This window comes from Haliotis cracherodii, unplaced genomic scaffold (assembly GCF_022045235.1).
Source record: "Haliotis cracherodii isolate W230 unplaced genomic scaffold, xgHalCrac1.p SCAF_4, whole genome shotgun sequence".
NCBI classification, from domain to species: Eukaryota; Metazoa; Mollusca; class Gastropoda; order Lepetellida; family Haliotidae; genus Haliotis; species Haliotis cracherodii.
The window spans coordinates 13,568,475-13,593,797 of NW_027266297.1; the positions used below are offsets into that span (position 1 = coordinate 13,568,475).

The window sequence follows — 25,323 nt, forward strand, 5'->3', positions numbered from 1 at the left end:
AAGGATAAAAAAAAACTAAACTCTCTCCTTCGGAAGACTAAAAAAAACCCTAAACTATTAACACTAAAATTTAAAATATAAAATATTTAAATCTTTTATATTTCGTCAGCGACATATACATGTTTGTATCAGATTTAGGAACAATGTTAATATCTTTTCAAAGAAATTTTAAAATTAACCTCCTAGGAAAAATATGATTCGTAGAAACGGATACTATCAAATATTTAATGGTCTCTGGTAGAAAAAAAAATCAATTCCTTGTGGAATCTAGACAATAATGAAGTTTTAGAGACACAAATGTGACCCCCCCCAAAAAAAACCAAAAAACAACAACAAAAACAAACAAACAAAAAACAACAACAACAAAGGTAGCGTGACTAGCCGACTTTAGTCGGTATTATTTTACCATGAATTAATTATGTATGAATTTGGCAACAGATCAAGGACGTTGGTCACGTTGACATCATCATGGAGACCAAAGATTCGTCTTTAGGGACTATATAAAGACCCTCTAAATACACTCCCTGATATCATTACTTATCTGAACTAATTTCACGGACATTGTAAGATATATGAAATTTCTAAATAAAATTTGAATTATCTTGTAAACATATATATTTTGAATATAAGTAACCAAAATACTGCTAGACGTTACGAAATACATGTTTTGAATTTGTGTCTCTCTGCTGGAGCTTGTGGCGTTTGCAACCGAAACCGGTTTCGCGAATCGAACGACTATTTGACCTGTTCGTCCTTCCGGTTGCAGCCATAGCCGAAACATTAGAGCAAGAACACAGAGACTGCAGGCAGAAATGGCGAGTTCAGAACCCGACAATAAGCGCCACAAGCGCCTTTATAACATCTTCTCAGCGCCCGATGGAAAAGAATGCGAAAAGAAGGTTTTGTGGGGCACTACATACGGTGCTATTTCAGGTTGGTTTTGAATATCAGTTCGAACTAATGTCAGTCGCCGGTCGGTTCAGCACCGTTTCTGTCCCCGTATAAGTTTGCCATTGATTACACTGCGTTTGTTACCCTAATATGTGTGGTTAGGCATCAGTGCTAAACTTCGCAGTGAGACGGAGATAGATTGCCATTTCTACAGAATTAGCAGTGATTAACATGGTTAGGGATTTGTTTACACTAGTGAACAAAATAGGATAAACATGATAAACATGATTAAGGTTTCATATGCTTACTAACAACACAATGCGTTAACTAACAAGGTGAACTGTCAAAACGTGGACACGTAATCAATAGATTGATGAAACATGTAAACAATATCAGAATACGAATAATATTTGCTTGGCTTTAAAACGATAATGCCAAATATTGTAGCTCAAGTTTTGTTTGAACCATGATGATACACCTGACTGTAATCATGAATGATACACCTATATGGCTGTCATGATAACCTTTCTGACTGTTTTAATACTCATATGACTGGAACAATACATTGGTACAGTCTGCTTATTTCTGCATGTTTCAGGTTCCATCCTAGCTTCCTATGACATCATGGGCTACAGTGGAGCGAGTACTCTTGCAAATGGTCTTGGAAGATGGGCTTTTCATTTATTTCCAATGGGTATGTATTGCAATAATAAAAGTTAGTGTTGTAATTGTAAAGTTTATACTCCTCACAATGCCTAGGTCTTTGCAAATATGCATGACTAAGTGTGTTCCCTTGTAATCCAGAACAGACAAGTATCAAAAGGTTTTGATTCATCTTTATTTTGCCTACCATGATCATGATGATAACAGGTTTCACCATTTTTATTTCCAATACATATAGGTCACAGGCCTTTGTGTACAAAAGTTGCGTACACACAAGTTTTAAACATTCAGTTTTGCATTTCTTACTTCATTTGCATAATATGGATATTTTGCTAGATTTGTAATAATAATATATCTGGTGAAGCCAGAAGGCTATTAAATTTATGAACGTTAGGATGACAATAGAACTTTGCTTTGAGATATAGTTGCTGTAACTTGACATACGATGGACAAATAAGCAGGAAGTGGTACTCGGTGTCAACACAGTCTAATTTACAAAGTTTGCATTTTCCTAAATTGCTTGGGATTTTATAATGACGTCCATTCTCAATTTCCAAAGTATGACAACTCTGTCTGAATCTCGTTCGGGTTGTTTTCATATTTTGCGAATTTAAGGATGACAACTAGTATGGCTGCACCAATGCTCAAAATCAAACATAAAAGTCAAGGGTCCGTGTCATAACTGTAATGATAAAGAATGAAGAGTTAGGGTGTCCCTAGGTTCAAATATTGTGACAGCAAGCCTGAAGGACTCAAGGACCTCCCTTAGTTCAGAATCTGCAGAATCATTGTGTTTCAAGAATATGATCAGGGCTATATCTAGGATGCTTACTGTGTCTAGGGGAGGTATTAGGAATGTTCTGAACTTGATTTGGATTTATTTTGTCCAATTTGGGAATTTACCAGTATTTGATCATGTTGATGTAGCACTAATTCTACACAGCTCACAGGATGTGCAAACTCTAACCTTACTTGTTACTTTCTCTTATAACAGCTGCTGTCGGAGGAACCTACACAGCTGTTTCGTGCATCTCGGGAAAGATGCGAGGCAAGGATGACCCGTTAAACCATATCCTAGGAGGCTTGGCTGCAGGAAGCATCTATGGAGTCAAGTGTGAGTGTTTCATGCAAACCCCTTTTTACTCCATGGTCCTATTTGTTGGATTCAGGTGCTGTGACTTACTACTGCTTGAGCGAATTATCGTATAGTCGGTCAATGTTTTGGTCCACAGTCAGAGTGATTATCTATCTATTATCTTGTCTAAATTATTAAGAACAAAATTAAGTCTTATGTTCCAAATATGGACAGATGTCAAACCTCACTTGCTTCAGTAGTGTTAAGTAACAATTATTTATGTTAATGATTGATGAGAGCTCCTGAAATTGAAAGAATGTTTCAGAGCAATGACTAGCACTACAGCTTAGTGTCCAAAGTTGCTTTGCTGACCAGCTATGTTGTTAGTCTGGGTACAAACATCTTCCCAAGGCGAGGGAGTTAACTGACTATAAAAGTCCATTTTCCACCCTTGCCGAACTAAGCTGCAATTATGGAGTTATGTTTTGGCTGGACTAACCAGTCTATGCATAGTCTGCATAGTCAATTAAAATCTGGAAATCAACATCTGGTTCGTTAACTGCCGTGCAGATTTCCGTCCATTGCAGTTTGTGCAAAACGTGTACTGTCAACTTAGCGCAACATATATTTTCATCTTTTTAATCAAGGTGCTCACATGATTTGATGCACTTTGTGAAGAAAGGCCCGTTTTATGACAATATAGATCTTCATTATTGATCAGATCGTCTGGGTGCCACCATTTTATTTGAAGCAAATGCAAGTGATATCAGAGGTGGAATCTGATTGGTCAATAGGCATGATAGGAGGGACATAGACGGGCACTTGTAATATCCACTGGTGGCGCCAGGTAGGAACCCAGAAATTCCGGCCTAGTTCGACAACTGTGGAAACTGGACTTTTATAGTCGGTTAACTCCCTTGCCTTGCCTTGCCTTGCCTTGGGAAGATGGGGTACAAATAAATGAACCCTCATGTGGGTTCCAGGTTAGAATAGGTCCCAAGCAATATATGCTGGCCATAAAAGTTGACCAAATGGATCGGGTGGTCAGGCTTGGTGATTAAGATTTGGTTCATTGACATTGTTGATTGACTTGGTTGATTGATTTGGTGGCTTGACTTGGCTCGACTCACTCTGACTGTCCACCCTTTTTGTTTCTTTCAGTCCAGAGCCAGAAGGTGGGATGGGGTGTTGGCATCTTATTTGCAGTCATCGGTTTGACTGCCAAGACTGTCTACATGTACAACTTCTCCATACTACCACAGAAGGAACGCAGACAGAAAGGATTCTACGACTACAGGAAATCTTACTTAACAGAAAGACCAAACCCCGAGGGCAAGATTGACTGTTGATGTAAAAGTGTGTTAGTTGCCAGTTTACTTTGTGTGGAGGATGTGTATACAGAGGCCATGGTATACAGTCACAAAAATCTATGGTCAAGTGCTGCATTTGTCCCCTTATGGCATAATGCGAATACTAGAGAAAGACTAAAGTCTGTATTGTTTCCTTGTACATATGCATTAAAATGTGGAAATACAAACATGTTTAAGAAAAAAGTGTACATGCGTTATTTTTTATTCATTCCTTACGTTTTGAGACCATCCACCCCCAAAACATGATTGTAAAAATATTGCTTTCCTCTGAGATTCTATTTACGTCAAGGGCATCCTACGTCACAATGATTCATAAAGCTGGTGGTGCGACAGAGCTATTTAGTATGGATAGTTTACTTACGTATACCCACAATGGAGATGCCATTCACTTTCAGCTTCAATTATTACAATAAGAGCTGTTTTTTCCGGACATAATCTAGGGATGTCATCGTATATTATGATATTGATGTATCGGTAAATGTTTATTGTCGATGCTGTATTTATACTTATTCACTGCCACAGAAATGTTTATGTTTAATAAGATTACCATGGTAAAGATGGACAAAGAAAAGGCAGGTAATTGATATTAAACATTAAATTGATCAACCTAGTTCATATTTGGCATTAAATTGATTGATTGCAGGTCTGAAATGTAATTTTTATCTATACACAGTGACATACAGAATCATTAATTTTATTATTAATTGATATATATCATGTTACTTTTGAGTGGGGTAGGGGGGTACACGTGACCCAGTAGTCTAAGGTGCTGCAATTTGCTTGGCAGAGTTGTGTCCCTTTGGGCACACCAGAATCCTATGATTGTGGGTTCGAATCCCGGTTATCCCTGAGTTATGATTCTGGGTTTGCCAGCATGATTCCAGTGCTCGTGGGTTTCACGCAAGTGGTAAACGTCTGAGATCTGCATCACTTTGGTCTTTCCTCACACATATGCTGACCCACAGTGATATAACTGGAATACTGTTAAAAGCACTCACTCGACTCACTCACTTTAAGTGCATATATGGATACAAATATTTCCAATTGATGATACCCTGACCCCAAAGCTATAAATCCCCTGAAAAGATATCATGGCTGTAAAAACATGTAGACCTGTTTACACAACCCCGTCCCTTCCATCCCCACTTCCTACCAAAACATTAAGGAATTGATAATAAGATCTGCTGGTTGTATTGGTTTGAATCCTAGATTGGCTCTGATTATGTTCCTTGGTTTGTCTGCACAGGTTGCTGCAGCTATTTCACCGAAGTCAAATTGGTCTTTCTATCAATGTTAAGCTGACATGTACAATGCTTTGAGTGAAAAGTGCCTCTAGAATGAACGTATGACCAAGATGGCTGCTCTATGTAGATTTATGTAAAAGGGTCACCCGGCTGTACTTGTTTCTTGTTCAGACTTTATTACATACAGGCTGCCTTCATACCGCTGACTGCGGCGGAAAACAACAAAGTGATCAGCGGTCGGTATATAGTTGTTTAAAGTGTTTGAAGAGCAGTAAAATATCAAGCACGTCAGGCTATGCGGCGACAGAGGCAGGCGACTTAAATGAAGTTATAATAGTAGATTTGAATAACTATGTTTCAATGACCATTCCAGATCGGTAGTGCATGCTACTTCACAGGTGACACAGAGGCGTTGATAGACTCACGGGTGCAATATTGGACCATATTAACCGTAGTGACATGGACATAGGTGAAATTAATGTCAGTAATTCTCACTGAGCATTAATTTTTTTGTTTCGTGATGATTGATAAGTACGTTCCAAATTTTTTCAATGATTACAGATAGTCCCATAGCAACGTGACGTCATATGAACGCACATTCGTGACCAACTCGTGTTATTCCGGGACACGCCGAATAGCGACTCGCGCCGCCTCTCGTGGCCATTGTTTTGCGCAAACGGGCATAGTTAAAAGAATTGTCAACTCGTTGCGTAATGATTCTCGTATATTTCCCCCATGTCATATATGTTCCAGATACTATTTACAACATATCGGGACTTATTTATACAGTATGATTGAACCCATTTAATTGTATGTAGGGTACATTTTGGCTGAAAGACATATGTAAAATATTCCTGAGGGATTCTTGGAACGAAGAACTTGGAAGTCATACGCGCATTTTTTTGCACATAACATTCATCGATAGGGGGGCGAGTCTTCTTGCAGGTTACGGAAATTGGCGAGTGGTGACGAATGATGAACGCATTGTTACAAATACATGTAATTGAATAATATCACGTTCGGCTCTTTCCGTCAAGCCTTGAAAAAGACTGCGCCTTCGGTTGATTGATTGATAATTGAAGACAAAGTCATCAATTGTTCATGACCTCTCAAATGATTTAACGCAACTGTGTTGTCTCCACCCGTGTACAGGGAAACCACGTTTGTCTACATTTTTTCATTTATTTATTTATTTTTTTTTTGGTCTAACGCCGCACTCAGCAATATTCCAGCTATATGACGACGGTCTGTAAATAATCGAGTCTGGACCAGACAATCCAGTGACTGACATCATGAGCATCGGTCCACGCAAAGGGATACGATGACATGCATCTACCAAGTCAGCGAGCCTGACCATCCCGATCGCCTCTTACGACAAGCATACGACAAGTATGGGTTTCTGAGTGAGTGAGTGAGTGAGCGAGCAATATTCCAGCAATATCACGGCAGGGGACACGGAAAATGGGATTCAAACAATGTACCCATGTGAGGAATCAGTCCCGTGTCTTCGGCGTGACGAGCCAAAGCTTTAACCACCAGGCTACCCCACCGCCCCCATGGGTTTCTGAAGACATTGGATCTTCACCCGTGGGTCCAACATTTTCTCAGGAAAAGGCTACGGGTAATATAAAGAATAACCTACTTGCATGTCCGAATTTAGGATTCTCTGTCTCGCCAAGGCTTGGAACTTACACAATTGATTCACTCGGGACAGATAATCCAGTGTTTAACCAATGTTTACATACCGGCGGAAGGCTCAACAGAAACATCTCTCGCTAATTATTATTGAGTTTCAAATGTTCGTCTGTCTTGTCCAGTTTCAATTTTTAACAGACTGAAATGTTGGACTATTGCGAGCTGCGGCGTAAAACGACATTCACTCCATCACTGATCCAATTCCCACCGACACCTATCGTGGATGATGTAAAAATGCGACTGACGAGTTTCTTTTAAAGCAAATTTATTAATTAAACAGCTAAACGAAAAATGCATAAAACTATTTCTTCCGCTGTATTACAAATGACTGTTTTTAATATAGTTTTGGCACAGAATATTAATGTAATTAGCGCGGATCGACTGGCGAAATTTCACATACGGCGTTAAACAACGAACCAACAAATGCACCCTGTACACAGAAATGTATGACTACTGCAATTGCACGTATTACAACGTCTTGACAGGAAATGGGGATCAAACCCCGTATAGCGTAATAGTGCATATCACCCTCTATAATCTAGTGTATCATATCTGAGTGACTCCATTCTAATTTGATAAATGCATTGGCAACCATAGATTCGTATTGATCCCGATTATAATAGCACGATGCTAAAATATGTCATCAAGTAAAATTACTCTTACCAGCAAGATAAATTATGTGCTTAGTTAGAAATAGAGCTATGGTAGTGGTGACGTCACTTCAGAAACGTTTATGATGTCAATCACTGGATTGTCTGGTCCAGACTCGATTACATACAGGCCGTCGTCATATAGCTGGAATATTGCTGAGTGTGGCGTTAAACAACAAACAAACAAACAAAAGTTCAGAAACTAACCCATGGAGGTACATAGGATATTTATCAAAATAGAACGTTGGCTAACAGGATGAGTGTATATCAGTGCATGGAAATGTCTATATACTATAGTCCATCTTGCATGGTGACAATTTACAGTTGGCATGAAATTCTCTGGTTCATGCCAGCGGATAATTATAAACTATACCCTCTTTTGATGCACGTGCACCCGATAGTGCTGGGTGCATGTTCGTCAGGACAACCAGAGCAGGTGCAACAGTGACAGCGCCGTTATTACAACCGACTGGAGCAACTTGCTGTTCTTTGCATGTGTTTCTTGTCCACCTGAAACTATCAAACATAGTGTCTTACATGAACAGTTCAGTAACAGCAAAGGAAGAAGTGGCGTTCCTTGAAGTACATCCAGTCGGAATGTCGGGATATTGTTGTCGACCATGAGTGAGTGAATGTTGTTTGACGCTTAAGTCAACATTATTGCAGCTATGTCTCGGCTGCTTGTTCAAAGTCAAGTATGGACCAGACACATCCGTGACCCGAACCTTACGATTTAAAAAAAATACAAAGTGAAGCAACTGATAAAGAATACTTCAAAGAGGACATATTGAAATAGATGCCGATATGATGCATATATAAATATATGTTCAGAAAACAAGTTTCATCAACATTCTACCCAGGGGTTAGAACTGCCTCCGTGGCCTAGTTGATAGAGCGTCGGTGGTGGGTGGTTCGATCCCTGGCCGTATCACACCAAAAGACATTAAAAGATGGTACTAGTTTCAATGAAGTTCATTGCTCGGTATTTGGGAATAAAACGAAGTGGTCGGCTCTGAGTCAGTATACTGTGTCTGAGTGGGGTATTCATGTTTAAACTGCGGCATGGTATCTCAGTGGGATAGAACTAAAACAGGCGTTAGCACACAAAAGTTCTACAGATACTGAAAACGTTGAGTACATACTGGCGACGCGTGGAAAGAGGAACACCTCCTTGATGGCGAGTTTGGCGGGAAGATCCGCTACACACCGGAACGGGATGTCGCCTTCGACGCTACGCATGCGCACAGTGATTGTGCTCTCACAGTCACCGAAACCTGAAATGTATTTAGATTTATAATACATATAGTCAGAGACTATTATATGGTCTCTGATATAGTACTGAAATACTAATGCGCCAGTCATGAAAATATCAACTTCACTCAAGGTCACTCATGAGACAAACATGTTATTTGACAAGAATCGACAAACACGCTCTGTATGTGTTTGATCGTAGTATTGGGATAAAACAAGGAGTGGGCGGCTCGGAGTCAGTACACCGTGTCTTATCACGGTAGCCATGATGAACTGCGGCATGGTATCTCCGTAGGCTAGTACTATGAAACCGGGATTAGTCCGGACCAGTACAAGCAGCAACACGCACGCACGCACACACACACACACTTCGTTATATGGGTGCAGTAATTTTAACGCGACGTTAAACCCAATATCACCTCACCTCAATTACCTACTCGTCGGACTAATAGGTATGCCATACATTTTTCTTTGGTGCGATACCTTGATTTTATTTGCAACAAAGAAATAAAACAACAACAAAATTGGACACAACAAAGATAAGGAACAAATGGTCAATCTGTAGTTCCTTAAAGTGGCTTCATACGGAAAGGGCTCGGAGAAGCAGAACAACATTTGTTGAAATAATCAACGTTTTAACGTTTAAACAGGTATCTATTTTGTTTTATAAATCAGAAGATTCGATGCTTTTTACCATCGCTTTTGTATATCTTAGAAGTAACGCTCTTGACGTCATTTAGTTCTCTTTGTCCTTTGAACCATCTGAGGTCTGCAGGCGGATGGCTGTGCCAAGACCGACACGTCAGGTTTACGTCACCGTCGCTGGGCAACACTGACGTCACGTCTGAGGTCAAGGTTAGACTTTCCATCGGCACTGTGATAAAAAACAACAATAAACAACTTTTAACATAAAAAACACAAGGTTGAAAATTGTTTAAATGTATAAACTGTTTACGTTAACTCACGTTGTTATGATCTGAGTTGATCAGCGTTTGTTCACCTACAGTATCCAATATGATACCGAAATATACTAAATATAGTATCAAAACTATTTAAATATTGGCTACCTTGCCACAAGGAGACAACTAAATATATATACTATTATGTGATATACAGTAAAACCCCATTTTCTTGGACAGTATAGTTCCCATTGAAATCGTCCGGATTAAACATTTCCAAATATATGCCTAGTCAGCAATATCAGGATAGGCAGTAAATAATTGTCTTAAACTGGCCAAAGAGTGGTTGTTAGCCAAGTCACAGATCGTAACCATATGACACTCGTTAATCGGCTCTAACAACAAACTCGTGAGTGTCGCCAAAATTGTAAACGCCTCGACGAGCAGCACTTCGTAACTTCCTGACAAGTCGCGATAGAAGTGATGTACTGTAAATCTATTTATCCCAGAAAGGCGTTAAACCAGAGTCACTCACTTACAACACGCAAAGGGGACTAGGGCCATATTTTGCTCCGTCATCGGCAAGGGGTTATAACCCAAAAGCACTGACCCTATGTTTGATCCTATTCCATTTTCTCCTAATACGTTGGTTAGTTGGTTGCTGTGTTGTTTATCGCCACACTCAGCAATATTCCAGCTATTGTAAATAATCGAGTCTGGACCAGACAATCCAGTGATTAATATCATGAGCATCGATCCACGCAATTGGGATTGATGAAATGCATCAACCAAGTCAGCTAGCCTGACCACCCGATCCCCTTAGTCGCCTCTTACGACAAGCATAATCGCCTTTTACGGCAAGCATGGGTTGCGGAAGACCTATTCTACCCCTTGTCTTCACGGGAATCCTAATAAGTAATTGTATAAGTCGAACATATTGTTTTTGCAATTTTAACAATAAATGCAGAAGCCATGTATACCTTGTTATTTTGCATCCAAGAAATCTATCAAACATTGTTGGTCATTATCAGTTTAGTCTACTGTATGTTTCTGAGAAGGTTATCTAAATATTTATCTTTCCTTCAATATTACAACAAAACAATAACAATATAACAACAAAACAACAACCTAATATTGAATTTCAATGACTTGACCAAATTTGAACCCCTTTAGGCCAATATCATCCACCGAAAAGGTCGAAAGTGTGAAAAAACGCTTAAACTGAAAAAAACAAAAACAAACTTGAAGAAAGTACTTGCTCGTTGAATTTTTCATGGTGCCTCAAATTCCAAATGATTCATGACAGTTTCTTAAAAGTTAGATGAATCAAGCCTTGTATGACGCACCTGAGACAGACACGTACGCGGTAGCCGTATTCGTTTCTGCGTCACATTGGTACAGTCCATCGTCCTTAACTGTGACGTCACGAATGACAAGGTTGTACGTGTCCCGGATATGGAACTTGTAACTGTTTGTTGACCGGTTGTTGATGGAGGCGATTTGCTCGTTAATGCCTGAAACCTGTAACAAGGTGAAGACTATACAAGTTAAGTTGCAGTGCTTGGCTTATCTCAGTCCCATATGTAACCCAACACATGGGGGACCCCTATTGCAACTAGTTTCATTCACGTGACTATCACATAAAACAACACACCCTAACTGAAGCATGACGCTTATGTAAGAGCGTGTTTATAAATATTAATATATATAGTGTTTCCATGTACTTACTTTATTTCTGTTGACATAAAAAGTGGTGTGATTTTTACAACATTGGCGTTTGAACTGTTTTACAAAGATAATTTGCTCCAGAATTGTTCTATGGAATCGTAGAAGGGACATTGTCGCGTTGTTGCCTTTATTAAAAGAATCAAAACGCGTAAAAAAAAACCAAAGCGCGATAATGCGATAGTTTGACCATTTGTCACATTGTGGCGTTTTGAATAATATTTTTGACTTTTTCCAAGCGTGACAATGCGAAAAGGCGACATTTTTCAATGTCAAAATATGTGGTGTTGTCGCATTGTCGCCCAATCTAAAATGTGTAATACAGGCGTTAAAATACACGACATCGTGGCAATGCCCCTCCGGGGATTCCATACATGTCCTGTGTTGCAAGAAATAGCATTACATGTATTTGATAGCCTCTTCCAGAGAAAGATCCACCCAGTCTCCTCCAGAATACCACACTGTCATGAAGTTGTATACGACACTTCATTGTTACCTGGTGACTAAACCTGTTGCATATAAAACAAACAACACGGCCTTACCTTTTTCCAGATGACAAGTTCGCCAGGTTTTTGACGCCTAGTTTGGCACTCCAGTGTAACGTCATCGCCAGTAAACGCCGTTACGTTAGACGGCTCGATGTTGATTGTGACGCTGGTCACGTGATTGAAAGCTGGAGAAATAGAGCACAGGCCTTATAAGGGCTGAACGATGCAGTGATGTGACACCGTATGGAATAGTCATACGTCTCCATGCATATCGTTTCACGTGTTTTCTTCATATTACCTCTCTATTACCCATATGTTTACTTTCTAAGTTTGAACAATCCTATTAAAGTCAGATCTTAGTTTTCTCTGACGTAACAATTGTTATATTTGGGATAACACTTTCTGAGTAAAGTACATTTTCTCGTACTATTGTGAGTTGAGTACCGTCCGGGATTCGAACCCACACTGCCAGAGTGAGGCACTTAATCGCCAGCACACAAAGTTAGCGATCTAACCCACTCACCCACCGAGGCTTCCACAAAAATGAAAGTCCGACAACTTGTAGTCTAGATCACGTACTTTGTATACCCCTCTGACAAGTGTAAATTGGCACACCTCCCATGGCCGAAAGCTATGAACACACAATGCCATTTAGAAAGTGGTCAAATGTAACAAATGTTATACTTGGGATAACACTTTCAGAGTAAAGTACAGATTCTCGTACTTTTTCGGGGTTGAGTCCCGTCCGGAATTCGAACCCACACTGCCAGAGCGAGGCACCTAATCGCGCATCATGGAATTTGCTCATGTGAGGCACAGTCTTCATCAGCTGATGAACATCAACAAATACAACAGTTACTTCAATCCTTAATTTGAATATTATTGTTTCGTAAGGCCGGAATGACGGCGCACTAGAAACGACCTTGAAAAGCTGAAGATTGTTGACGTCATCCGACAATCGTGGTTTCCTGTGACGGCTGCCCCGATCAGGGTGCAGTTGTACAAAAGCGTACCGACTGTCAATGTCTATGTTAAAGTATACGACCACCTTAGCGCTTAGCGCTAGATCGCTTTGTACAACGGCACCCAGTGCATTTTTCTAAAGGGGAGCACACAAGGATAAAGAAATGAAGGGTGATAAAGAAAGTATAACACTCGCAAGCGTGTCATACTCATTTTACGAAATTCGTGTAAGAATGCATGAATAACCAGCGCTCTCGCTACGAGAATTCTGTCACTTGTAAACAGTTCACACTACATGCTGTACTAATAATCTCCATTTAACCACAGTGATTGAGTGACAAACCTAGAAACATAAACGGGGGGAACCGGAATTCGAATCCACAATCATAGATTTCTTGTGTGCCCAAGGGACGCAACTCTGCACAGCGAATCGCGGCGCTTTAGACGACTGGGCCACCCGTGCCCCCTGCTATTTATTTGAAAACTATGAAGTCATATTAATGTATAAAAACAGTTGCTGTTAATTGCGTACTCTCTACCTGTCAGGGGGGCACGGGTGGCCCAGTCGTCTAAGGCGCCGCGATTCGCTGTGCAGAGTTGCGTCCCTTGGGCACGCCAGAAACCTATGATTGTGGGTTCGAATCCCGGTTCGCCCCAATTATGTTTCTAGGTTTGTCAGCACCATACCCGTGCTCGTGGGTTTCACCGAAGTGGTAAACGTCTGAGACCTGCATCACTTGGGGCTTTCCTCCCACATTAAGCTGACACGCCGTGATATAACTGGAATACTGTTAAAAGCGGCGTTAAACCCAACTCACTCACTCACTCACTCTACCTGTCAGTGCCATCCTCAATATCAATTTGCATATTTTTGTTTGTTTGTTTGTTGTTTTACGCCGCACTCAGCAATATTCCAGCTATATGACGGCGGTCTGTAAATGATCGAGTCATGACCAGACAATCCAGTAATTGACATCATGAGCATCGATCCACGCAATTGGGACCGATGACATGCATCAACCAAGTCAGCGAGCCTGACCACCCGATCCCGTTAATCGCCTTTTACGACAAGCATAATCGCCATTTACGGCAAGCATGGGCTGCTGAAGACCTATACTACCCCTGATCTTCACGGGTTCAATTTGCATATATCATTGTATGCTCTGAAGTAGTAAGAAAGTGTTGAGCTGAGTTCAGAAATTGATTTTGATCGTGAAAATATACATCGCACAAATATGTAATGAAGAATATTGATATGATAAGGCTTAGAGTCGGGCTACTAAGACTTAAGGTAAACGAAAGTAGATGGGCAGATATTGATGTACGTTTACGGCTCTGCCCCATATGTGAAACAAGTATAGAGATTGAATATCATTTAACTTTAGAATGTGAATATTACAACGATATTAGACAACTGTACTTACCAACAACTTTTTGCCATGATCCAATTATGCATAAATTTAAAATGCTGCTGTCATCCTCATGTAAACAATTACTTGGAAAACATGTAAATACTTTTATTACAGCTATGACGTGATTATGAAAAGCCTGTAAATCTGTAAATTTGTACCTCACATTACCTTTTTTCATGTACCACACTATTTCAAATGTATGTATTGTATGTATATGGACCATCGGCCTTAGTACAAATAAAAGACTTCACTTCAAAATTTACATATTCTTAAATATTGTACGGATGATAACACAAACTTTAAACTAACCTGTGAAACAGAGCAAGCACAGTCGACAGGCCATAGTGTTCATCGCATTAAGAGAAGGGCCATCCCTGTAATACAAACCTTTGTCCTTAACAAGAACGTGAAATCCCTTGAATCACTTCTGCAAACATCAATCTGTCATTATGGACGACGAGGATCAACACTTTAATCTTATTTCTAGCAACGCTAATTACGAAGCCATTAAACACGCACCCACAACCAGAACAGCGAATCCCATTGATACAGCTATTTCACATTGTATTGCGTTGTCAGTGTATTGGTTGTATTAAGTGCGGTGACTTCGTGATGTCGGATACCATTTCCGCTTGAATGATGTGAAGTTTGATTCCAATATTCCAATATACAATAATTGATTCCATTTTCTATTTAATGAAGAAGAAATGAAAACAGAGAAAAGATTCATTTAGATTAAAGTTGTATTTTCGTCAGAAGGAAATATGTTCATATATACGAAAACACACTAACAATGCGACATCCCCTAATCTTCATCTATCTATCTGTCTGTCTGTCTGTCTGTCTGTCCCTCTGTCCCTCTGTCTGTCTGTCTGTCTGTCTGTCTGTCTATCTATCTATCTATCTATCTATCTACGAGTGATAGATAGGTACCTACGTGTGGTAGGTAGACATGTATCTATCTATGCAATGACCATTAATCATAAATGCTACTAAAATGAAGTTAAAGAACACCCAATTCGTTCAGAGTACTAATAATCATTTTAAATCTTGCGTTTCAAGATGCCACACCATGCATGTCACTTTGTCGTATCCTTGGACAAAAAACTTACCGAGTCATAATGTTCTCTGGTTTGAAACTACCCAAATTTATTCAAGCATCGTCGTCTTTGGGGCTCGCGCTGGGTCTCATTTGCGCCAGTTCATATATAGGACACAAAGTGCTACGTTTATGGTTATTTCTTTAAATATGTATAGTCAATGATGAAACTAAAATTGAATATATTATTTATCCCTCCAGTCGCCATCCTACCTCTCCCCTCGACAGCCTACCCCTCCAGGCGTCATCCTACCTCTCCCCTCGACAGCCTACCCCTCCAGGCGTCATCCTACCTCTCCCCTGGAGAGCCTACCCCTCCAGTCGTCATCCCACCCCTCCCCTCGACAGCCTACCCCTCCAGTCGTCATCCTACCCCTCCCCTCGACAGCCTACCCCTCCAGGCGTGATCCTACCTCTCCCCTCGACAGCCTACCACCCAGTCGTCATCCTACCCCTCCCCTCGACAGCCTACCCCCCCAGTCGTCATCCTACCCCTCCCCTCGACAGCCTAACCCTCCAGTCGTCATCCTCCCCCTCCCCTCGACAGCGTACCCCTCCAGGTGTCATCCTACCTCTCCCCTCGACAGCCTACCCCTCCAGTCGTCATCCTACCCCTCCACCCGACAGCCTACCCCTCCAGTCGTCATCCTACCCCTCCCCTCGACAGCCTACCCCTCCAGTCGTCATCCTACTCCTCCTCTCGACAGCCTACCCCTCCAGTCGTCATCCTACCCCTCCAGGTGTCATTTTCCCCCTCCCCTCGACAGCCCACTCCTCCAGTCGTCGTCACCCTACTCCTCTCATAGACAGCCTACCCCTCCAGGTGTCATCCTACCTCTCCCCTCGACAGCCTACCCCCCCAGTCGTCATCCTACCTCTCCCCTCGACAGCCTACCCCTCCAGGTGTCACCCTACCTCTCCCCTCGACAGCCTACCCCTCCAGTCGTCATCCTCCCCCTCCCCTCGACAGCCTACCCCCCCCAGTCGTCATCCTACCTCTCCCCTCGACAGCCTACCCCTCCAGTCGTCTTCCTCCCCCTCCCCTCGACAGCCTACCCCCCCAGTCGTCATCCTACCTTTCCCCTCGACAGCCTACCCCTCCAGTCGTCATCCTCACCCTCCACTCGACAGCCTACCCCCCCAGTCGTCATCCTACCTCTCCCCTCGACAGCCTACCCCTCCAGTCGTCTTCCTCCCCCTCCCCTCGACAGCCCACTCCTCCAGTCGTCGTCATCCTACTCCTCTCTTAGACAGCCTACCCCCCCAGTCGTCATCCTACCTCTCCCCTCGACAGCCTACCCCTCCAGTCGTCACCCTACTCTTCTCTTAGACAGCATATCCCTCCAGGTGTCATCCTATTCCTCCCCTCGACAGCCTACCCCTCCAGTCGTCATCCTACCCCTCCACTCGACAGCCTAACCCTCCAGTCGTCATCCTCCCCCTCCCCTCGACAGCCTACCCCTCCAGTCGTCGTCACCCTACTCCTCTCTTGGACAGCCCACCCCTCCAGGTGTCATCCTACCTCTCCCCTCGACAGCCTACCCCTCCAGGCGTCATCCTACCCCTCCCCTCGACAGCCTATCCCTCCAGTCGTCATCCTACCCCTCCCCTCGACAGCCTACCAAACCCCTAGCCGTCCTATCCCTCAAGTCGCCATCCTGCTCCACCACTAGCCAGTCTACCCCACCCCTCACCAGCCTGACCCACCCGTCGCCATCCTACCCCACCTGTTGCCATTCTGCCTCACTCCCTGGCCATGCTTAATCTCGCCAACATGCCTTCTTCACATCGCCATGTTGCCACCAAAATATCTCGCTACACGAATAGTTCGTGAAAACTGTCACTTTTATTCTAAAGTAGACAGACAAATCTAAACATATATTTCTATTTCCATTGATAGCTACATGTACTAGTGTGAACGTTTGCTAGGGGTTACAAATTCTCTGTTTGGTCATGATCAACAATGAGTTATTTTAATACGCCATAGTCGTGGCAATGACATTGTATTTATTAGCCATACCTCCCCAGAGCAGGCTAATTCCCGTGGACGAATAGGCGCAACAAACAAGGATAATCATGCGATGCTGGGTGTGTCATCCGTACAGACACACCTTGCGCGTGTATCATGTGCTAGCCCTGGGAGGGTATATAACAGCCATGGACAATGGTCAGTTTACAGTTGACCACAGTCCTCACTGAACAGCGGGTCAAGCTCAATTAAACAGCATGATAGGTCTCTCCGGCATCATCGTGGGTCTTGCGATTGTCCATTGTAAGTATTTAATGGGACTTGAACCATGAATCTACCTGTATTTCGGTTCATATAATCAATGTGGCATTTATGAAGTGCGTTGCCTGCTCATATGAAATGCATTTAGTATCTGTGTAGTATTTACACAGAGCAATACGAAATACCCTTTGACAAATATATGTTAAAACTTCAATAATTGTTACAGTTTTGGAACTTGTGTTGAAAAACAAAGCTTGATGGTTATAATCTGCCCACATATATACTCTTTGTGTTGGACGTAGTTGGGGCTGTTGTTTCTGTTAATAACTATGAGAACCAAGTAACATGCTGCAACGTCTAGACTAGTTGTTCTACGGGTGGCCCAGTTGTCTAAGGCGTCGCAGTTCGCTGTGCAGAGTTGCGTCCCTTTGGCACGCCAGAAACCTATGGTCGTTCGAATCCCAGTTCGCCCCGATTATGTTTCTAGGTTTGTCAGCGCCATATCCGAGCTCGTGGGTTTCACCAAAGAGCTAAACGTCTGAGACCTGCATCACTTCGAGTTTTACCTGCCACATTAAGCTGACACGCCGTGATATGACTGGAATACTGTTAAAAGCGGCGTTAAACCCACTCACTCCAGGAATGGTCATCCGTTCTGCCTGTTAAACATGAATAAAGCTGTCTTGGGCTCGTACCATCAGGTCGCTCTTGTAACCAGTTGCCCTGTTACCAGGTTGCCCGATTTCCCCGTTGCTCTGTCATCAAGATACCCCGTTGGTCATAAACCAATAGTATGAAACCCACTCACTCCAGGAATGGTCGTCCATTCTGCCTGTTTAACATAAATAAAGCTGTTTTGGTCTCGTACCATCAGGTCGCTCTTGTAACCAGTTGCCCTGTTACCCGGTTGCCCGATTTCCCCGTTGCCCTGTTATCAAGATGTCCCGTTGGTCATAAACCAATGGTATGAAATCCTTACGACTGAAATAACATTATTCTCGTAACTGATAGATATGAATCTGTCCTAATTAAAAGTACCTGGCTTTTTCCAGCGAGTATGGCCGCCATATCGTTTACTATCGCCCCCTACAACACCTCGGCGGGGGTAGGGCAGACAGCCACCCTCGCATGCATTGTGGCTGGGAAAACCTCCGAGTCCGTAAAATGGAAAAAGGTATGTACAGCATGTTGTCCCTTGTTCAATACATCGTCGATACTTCACGGGTTTGTAAACACAATGTTCCTCCATCACCCATGACTACATATGGCCACGTTTACAAAGGTCCGGGATAGAATTGGTCTTCTGCAACCCATGCTTGTCGAAAGAGGCGACTAACGGGATCAGATGGTCAGGCTCCGCGGTGTGGAAGTGACCCGTGTCTTTTTCAAAGTCAAGTTATGAAATGAACCGTATATAATTCACGGAAGTCAGAGGAGCCCTACTCTTTGCATGACATTAAAGTTACGTGTGAAAAGTAGATGGCGGCAAAGGTATGGATCATGTTTCACGAGAATTATTGCCGATGTGATCTGAATGCTCATTGGCCTAACCGTCCCGTGAAGATCCGAAGTAGAATAGGTCTTCAGCAACCCATCCTTGCCGTAAAAGGCTACTTTGCTTGTTGTACGAGGCGTCTTACGGGATCGGTCGGTCAGGCTCCTGACTTGGTTGATGCATGTCATCGTATCCAAATTACGTGGATCGATGCTCACAATGTCAGTCACTGGATTGTCTGCTATGTTGCTGGGTGTGTCCCTACAGAAAGGGTGTGAGAGGAGAACTTCTTGTACTTTCGAGGGCCTAATGCTATGTGCAGCCATGTGTAGGTATAATTGCACATTTTAAATAACATAATATATAATGTAAATCGCAAGCATTCTTTAATAAAGAAAGGTGTGATTATATAGACTGTACGTGTTCAGTGTGTGAAGGAAGGAACAGCGGAATAGTTAAACGACACAAACATACACACACACACACATATATGTCAGGAATACTCTTACTTTGTGTATACTAAGTTGTATGTTTATATACAGGCTGGATTTGACCGTTGGTCGAGAATAATACAATATTACTTTTATCGTAGAGTGACAACACCCCGCTAACTGTAGACACTACCGTGGTCGGGTCCAGTCGATACCAAGTTGTGGGGGCGTATAACCTCACCATCTCGGGGGTCACCACAGCGGATGAGGGGGGCTACGTCTGTGACGCAGGGACGTTGACGAAGACGGCATACCTCAGCGTTGTCGGTGAGTTGTATCAGCTGAATGCATGTTTTTTATACTAAAACATAGTACTACTACTACTACTAGTAGTAGTAGTAATAGTAGTAGTAGTAGTTGCCGGTTAAGTTGTCCTTGGTCTAGTGGGTAGAGCATCTACCCGGAGAGCTGAAGTCGGTGGTTCGATACCAGCCGCGTCATACCAGAAGGCGATTAAGAATGGTAAATGTATTTTCCCTGCCTGGCGCTCGGCATTTAAATGAGTGAGTTGGGTTTAACGCCGCTTTTAACAGTATTCCTGTTATATCGCGGGGTGTCAGCTTCATGTGGGAGGAAAGCCCGAAGTGATGCAGTCTCAGACGTTTACCACTTCGGTGAAACCCACGAGCACGGGTATGGTGCTGACAAACCTAGAAACATAATCGGGGGGAACCGGGATTCGAACCCACAATCATAGCTTTCTTGCGTGCCCAAGGGACGCAACTCTGCACAGCGAATCGCGGCGCCTTAGACGACTGGGCCACCCGTGCCGCCCTCGGCATTTAAGGGATAAAACAAGGACCGGTCGGCTTTGGGGAAGTATACTCTGTCTGAGTTGTGGCTGCCATGTTGAACTGCAGCGTGTCTCAGAAGATTAGCACTATAAAACCGGCATTAGTTCGGAGTAGTACAAGCAGTCACACACACGCGTGCATGCATGTCGCTATATAAGTGAAATAATCTTGATCGCCACCTTAAACCCCGCACCTCACCTATTTGACACAACTAATGAAGCATATGTATCGATGTGACTATCTTGTTAGGAAAGCATGCATCAGTTTTTCAAATAGACGAATAACCCTGTTTGTCATATCATATAACCACAGCCAATAAAGTTATTTACCCGTGAAGATCCAATTAGTCTTCAGCAACCCATGCTTGTTGTGAACTAGAGGCGACAATTGGGATCGGGTAGTCAGACTTGGTAGATGCTTGTCATCGTATCCCAATTGCATGGAACGATGCTGATGATGTCAATCACTGGACTGCCTGGTCCAGACTCCATTATTTACAGATCGCCGTCGTATAGCTGGAATATTGCTGAGTGCGGCGTAAACAAAAAAAAAAACAGAATTAAATTATTAGTTTCCAGGCACTGCATCGTGATCTGCGTCTGTGACAATTGGAATGGCATAATCAGAACAATACTCATAGACTTCTTCTTTCTTACAGATCTACCCACTAATGTGAGCTTGTACTGGAGCAGCCCGCCCATCCCTGGGCTGCTGGCTAACCTGACATGTAAGGCGGCGCACGCCAACCCTGCGCCTAACTTCGCCTGGTATAAGGACGACCTCCTGTACGGCGCCACGCCCGTGTATTACACATCGGGTACATCAGGTAATGGGATAACCTTTGGATGAAGTCATCAGACGCGCATTCCAAAGGCTGGTTATCTTACAATGAGGCTTAGATTCTTTTATCAGTTTTTGTTTCGAAATGGTAGTTATAACACCGGTGTGCCATTGTGACGTATTTAGATCAAGTGTTACTTTAGGTCCTCCAGTCTTTGGGTATCGGTCGATCGCTTTCTTTAACTACCATGAATCACGACCATCTTTTTCGGACTGTACAAGACCATCTGTAAAGGCCCATACACTCGCTTTGTAAATATTTAAGTCGTAACAGTTTACGTTATACGTTCATCTAGCTATGGGTTAAGTGAGTGAGTAAGTTAAAATTTAACGTCGCATCGATATTATGTAAGCTATATAGCGACATCTAGCTATGGTTAGTACTGACATCATGCAGGGGTAGTTTTATATTACATGTATTTCCGAGGTCTTTATAAACTACAGGTACGTGTAACTTTAGTGCCGTTTGAACGTTACAAAAAATGCTCAAAAGAAGTTAAAAAACATCCGATTTGTTTCAAAAGACAATAGTTACAATAGAAAATTCGCTCGTTTCAACGAACCCCAACGGCGTGGATCGTTGCTCATAATATCAATCACTGGATTGTCTTGTCCAGACTCGGTTGTTTACAGGCAGTCATATAGCTTAAAAAGCTTAGTGGGGCGTTAAACAACAAGCGCGTACACAAACACGCACACTCGCACGCATGCGCACACACAGCATCCAATTACAATATATGTATGGGCAGAAAGAAGGGGCAGAGAAGCATAATGGAATATTTATGATTAGTCGTAAGTAGGATATTACAAAGTATGGAATCTGTGATAATAAACAATCGAACTTCATTGAACATAATATAACAGTAAACTACGGTTATAACGAACCCAAAGGGACCACTAATTGTAGCTCGTCATGACCGTATTTCGTTTTAAGCAAATGGACGGGACTAAGAAATAGTTCGTTACATCTGTCAGTTCGATGTAAGCGTGTTCGTTATAAACGTAGTTAACTGCACACTGATTCACAGTCACTGAGAGCTCCGTATTCACATACACACTAATTTGATCTAGCGGAACTTTGTTCACAACTATATTATTAAAACTTGTTAACAATTCATTGCGTTGTCGAGCATACAATTCACGTATGATTTTTCACTTGGACCCCCACAGAAGAACGTTGAATCTCTGATGATGCCTATTCTGTATCAATCATAATTTAATTGTTTGTTCATATATCTTAGCTTGGTATGAATTATATTTAATTTTCTATTGCCATATACTAGTATTTAGGCTCAGTAGACTTATATTTTTAAAAGGTGTAAAGATTCTGATATGTAGTGGAATATTATTTCACACTCTCACTGCCGTTGTTCCAGGGTACGTGGATGCCTACAGCGTGTTGCCAGTGCGCTTGACCAACGATGACCAGTCGTCCAGATTCCGATGTCAGCTGGAGTACACTGGACTGTCCAGAGCCATGGAGGCCGATCTCGTCGTGGTGCTCAGCAGTGAGTCCATGTACACGCGGTTCTGTCACGCGGTTCTGTCACGCGGTTCTGTGTGTTTAAACTGAAGATACGCACAACTGGTTCACACGCTGCGCATGCTGCGAAAATCTTTAATATTTCGAACCCAATTAAAATATACACATGCTTTTATTTTTTGTCAGCCCCACGATATGTGCGTCTTAAGGGGGCGACAATAATTATGAGCATGAGTATACTTATGATAGGCTGAACTATTTCCTCGAAATCATTCAAAAATGCTGGCATTTTATTTTTCATTATTTTATTAATTTTAATCCTACCTTTCAAAGCACCCGTGTACATTAGCTTTCGACTGATGTGATTTCCATGAAGCATGAATGTGCGGCAGGACCATATATATGTAATGTAAAGAAAGTTAAACTCACATTGTTAATTTTCTTATCTAGGTAGGTACTTGAGGACAGTTACAAAATATTAGGTGGGCTGGACCCCCACAGAAGAACGTTGAATCTCTGATAATGCCTCTTCTGTATAAATCATAATTTAATTGTTTCTTCATACATCTTAGCTTGGTATGAATTAAATTTAATTTTCTATTGCCATATACTAGTATTTAGGCGCAGTAGAATTATATTTTTAAGGAGTTTCCCTCCAATTGTGTATGTAGTTCATGCAGTGGAATATTTGAAAGGTGAAAAGATTCTGATATGTAGTGGAATAGTTACAAAATATTAGGTGGGCTGGATCACGGAAGCGCGGATGGTAATAATAATAATAATAATAATAATAATAATAATAATAATAATAATAATGTCTCTTTTACAGGCGGAGGACCCGTTCAAACCAGGAACATTCTTATCATCGTGTTTGGAGCGTTTCTTTCATTTCTCCTATGGTAGTAACTGGGTGTTACGCGCATGAGCGGTGAAACCAACAAGCAGACGACATCCGTGAGGTTTCCATGGCAACACGAGATCGGAATGAAATGTCGTTCGGTATAGAAATAGGTTTATTTAAAGTTTTCAAAAAGTCATTTATCTGAAGGCTAGAACAATTGTCACATGCATCTTCACAAAGTATTCTCCTGCTGTGACGCCTATAATAGCACAGACCATATAATAGAGTATATGGTCTCTGATAATAGGCAGTACACTTGTACAAGCTCGTTTGACGTAAGTCTCAAGACGCCTACATGTTTGACCGCTACCTTAACGTTTAAAGTGTTTATCAGATGGGGTCCACAGTCAAGACTTGACCCCACGCAAATGTTGGAGGGTCATCAACTATTGGACTCCATCAAGCAGAGACAATGTTTCTTTTAACACAGGCCACTAAATACAACGTCTCGACTTGACAACATCCTCGATTATCAAGTGTATCATACATATATCGCCATCCTATTACAACATGAATGCATTTGCGACCATACCTTCGTTTCGGAAGTGACGTAAAAACCCATCCTATTATCAATATTAACTTAGCACTGAGCTTGAAATCAACAACCAATCAAAATGCCTATTTTTAATGCTCTTTTAAAGTTCGGCATCGATACACGTTCACAATTGCGACCTCCCCTAAACCAGCCCGCCATATTTAATCGAATCAGAACATAGTTAGAATGGACTAGAGTGGAAGTCGAGCCGAGAGAGGTGATGTAGCTGAGTTTCATTTCAACCAGTTTCAAAACGAAGTTATGGTGGCGAATGAGTCAAGGGTAATCATCATATGAGAATGGGTATAATACACTGGGTAATTGAGTATGCTTTGAACATGGCGACTAGACACTCCCCTTATGACGCCAACTTTATGACAATTTCGCCGGCGCGTGTTGCTTCCTATGACCGGATGCGCCTGTACCGAGGCAGAAGTCTGTGGTATGATTATAGCTGTGATTTCACATCCTATTGTTTCAGGATAGATATTAATATCTCAGTTACATCAACTCAATAATTCTTACAAGAATCAGGCCACCGTTTTGTAAAATGATTCATTCAGATAAGACATCACCTTAACGTGCCTTGGGAAGTACATGAATAAACATAATGGTCTACATTGAACTCCTATTGTTTGTGTCTTTTATGTAAGTTGTTGCAATTCGCTGTGCAGAGTTGCACACCAGAAATCTTGCGGGTTCGAATCCCGGTTTACCTCGATAATGTTTCAAGGTTTTTCAGAACCATACCCGTGCTCGTTGGTTTCACTAAAGTGGTTAACGTCTAAGATCTGCATCACTTCTAGCTTCCCTCCCACATCTTACTGACGAGTAGTCATAAAAGTGTAATACTGTACCAACCCAACTGACTGACTTCCTCACTCACTCATGGCTTAGGGCAGTTGTAGGGTGTCTTGCCAAATGGTCCTGTGTGGGCTTTCCTTCCACGTCAAGCTGGCAAGCCGTCTTAATTGGAATACTGGTTCAAAGCGGCGTTAAACCCAACTCACTCACTCATACATTCTTCTTTAAACATATGCATCATTTCATCAGAAAAAATGCTTTCCTCAGAAAAATAGGGATTTTGTTCACGTCGAAAAATGTTACCCATGAAACAGCTGTATGAAAG

General features: G+C 42.1%; 4 protein-coding genes across 4 annotated transcripts; 3 read left to right on the top strand and 1 right to left on the bottom strand.

Moving 5' to 3' along the window:
- Nucleotides 1-751: 751 nt before the first annotated feature.
- Nucleotides 752-4,179, top strand: LOC139479968 (NADH dehydrogenase [ubiquinone] 1 alpha subcomplex subunit 11-like). The gene is made up of 4 exons (XM_071262920.1): nucleotides 752-933; nucleotides 1,490-1,585; nucleotides 2,549-2,668; nucleotides 3,791-4,179. Exons 1-4 carry the CDS (start codon nucleotides 813-815, stop codon nucleotides 3,976-3,978), a joined length of 525 nt encoding a protein of 174 aa, XP_071119021.1. The 5' UTR covers nucleotides 752-812; the 3' UTR covers nucleotides 3,979-4,179.
- A 3,827-nt stretch (nucleotides 4,180-8,006) lies between these two features.
- On the bottom strand, nucleotides 8,007-14,678 carry LOC139478655 (cell adhesion molecule 4-like). Its single transcript, XM_071261218.1, has 6 exons — nucleotides 14,636-14,678; nucleotides 12,006-12,136; nucleotides 11,085-11,259; nucleotides 9,534-9,713; nucleotides 8,731-8,862; nucleotides 8,007-8,104 (listed from the first exon to the last, which is right to left on the bottom strand). Exons 1-6 carry the CDS (start codon nucleotides 14,676-14,678, stop codon nucleotides 8,007-8,009), a joined length of 759 nt encoding a protein of 252 aa, XP_071117319.1.
- Nucleotides 14,679-15,388: 710 nt separating this feature from the next.
- LOC139479286 (uncharacterized) lies at nucleotides 15,389-16,844 on the top strand. Its single transcript, XM_071262148.1, has 2 exons — nucleotides 15,389-15,415; nucleotides 15,627-16,844. The coding sequence occupies exons 1-2, from the start codon at nucleotides 15,389-15,391 to the stop codon at nucleotides 16,842-16,844; spliced, it is 1,245 nt and encodes a 414-aa protein (XP_071118249.1).
- Nucleotides 16,845-17,651: 807 nt separating this feature from the next.
- On the top strand, nucleotides 17,652-23,661 carry LOC139478188 (cell adhesion molecule 2-like). Its single transcript, XM_071260552.1, has 6 exons — nucleotides 17,652-17,697; nucleotides 18,708-18,829; nucleotides 19,743-19,908; nucleotides 21,094-21,261; nucleotides 22,652-22,783; nucleotides 23,588-23,661. Exons 1-6 carry the CDS (start codon nucleotides 17,652-17,654, stop codon nucleotides 23,659-23,661), a joined length of 708 nt encoding a protein of 235 aa, XP_071116653.1.
- Nucleotides 23,662-25,323: the final 1,662 nt, after the last annotated feature.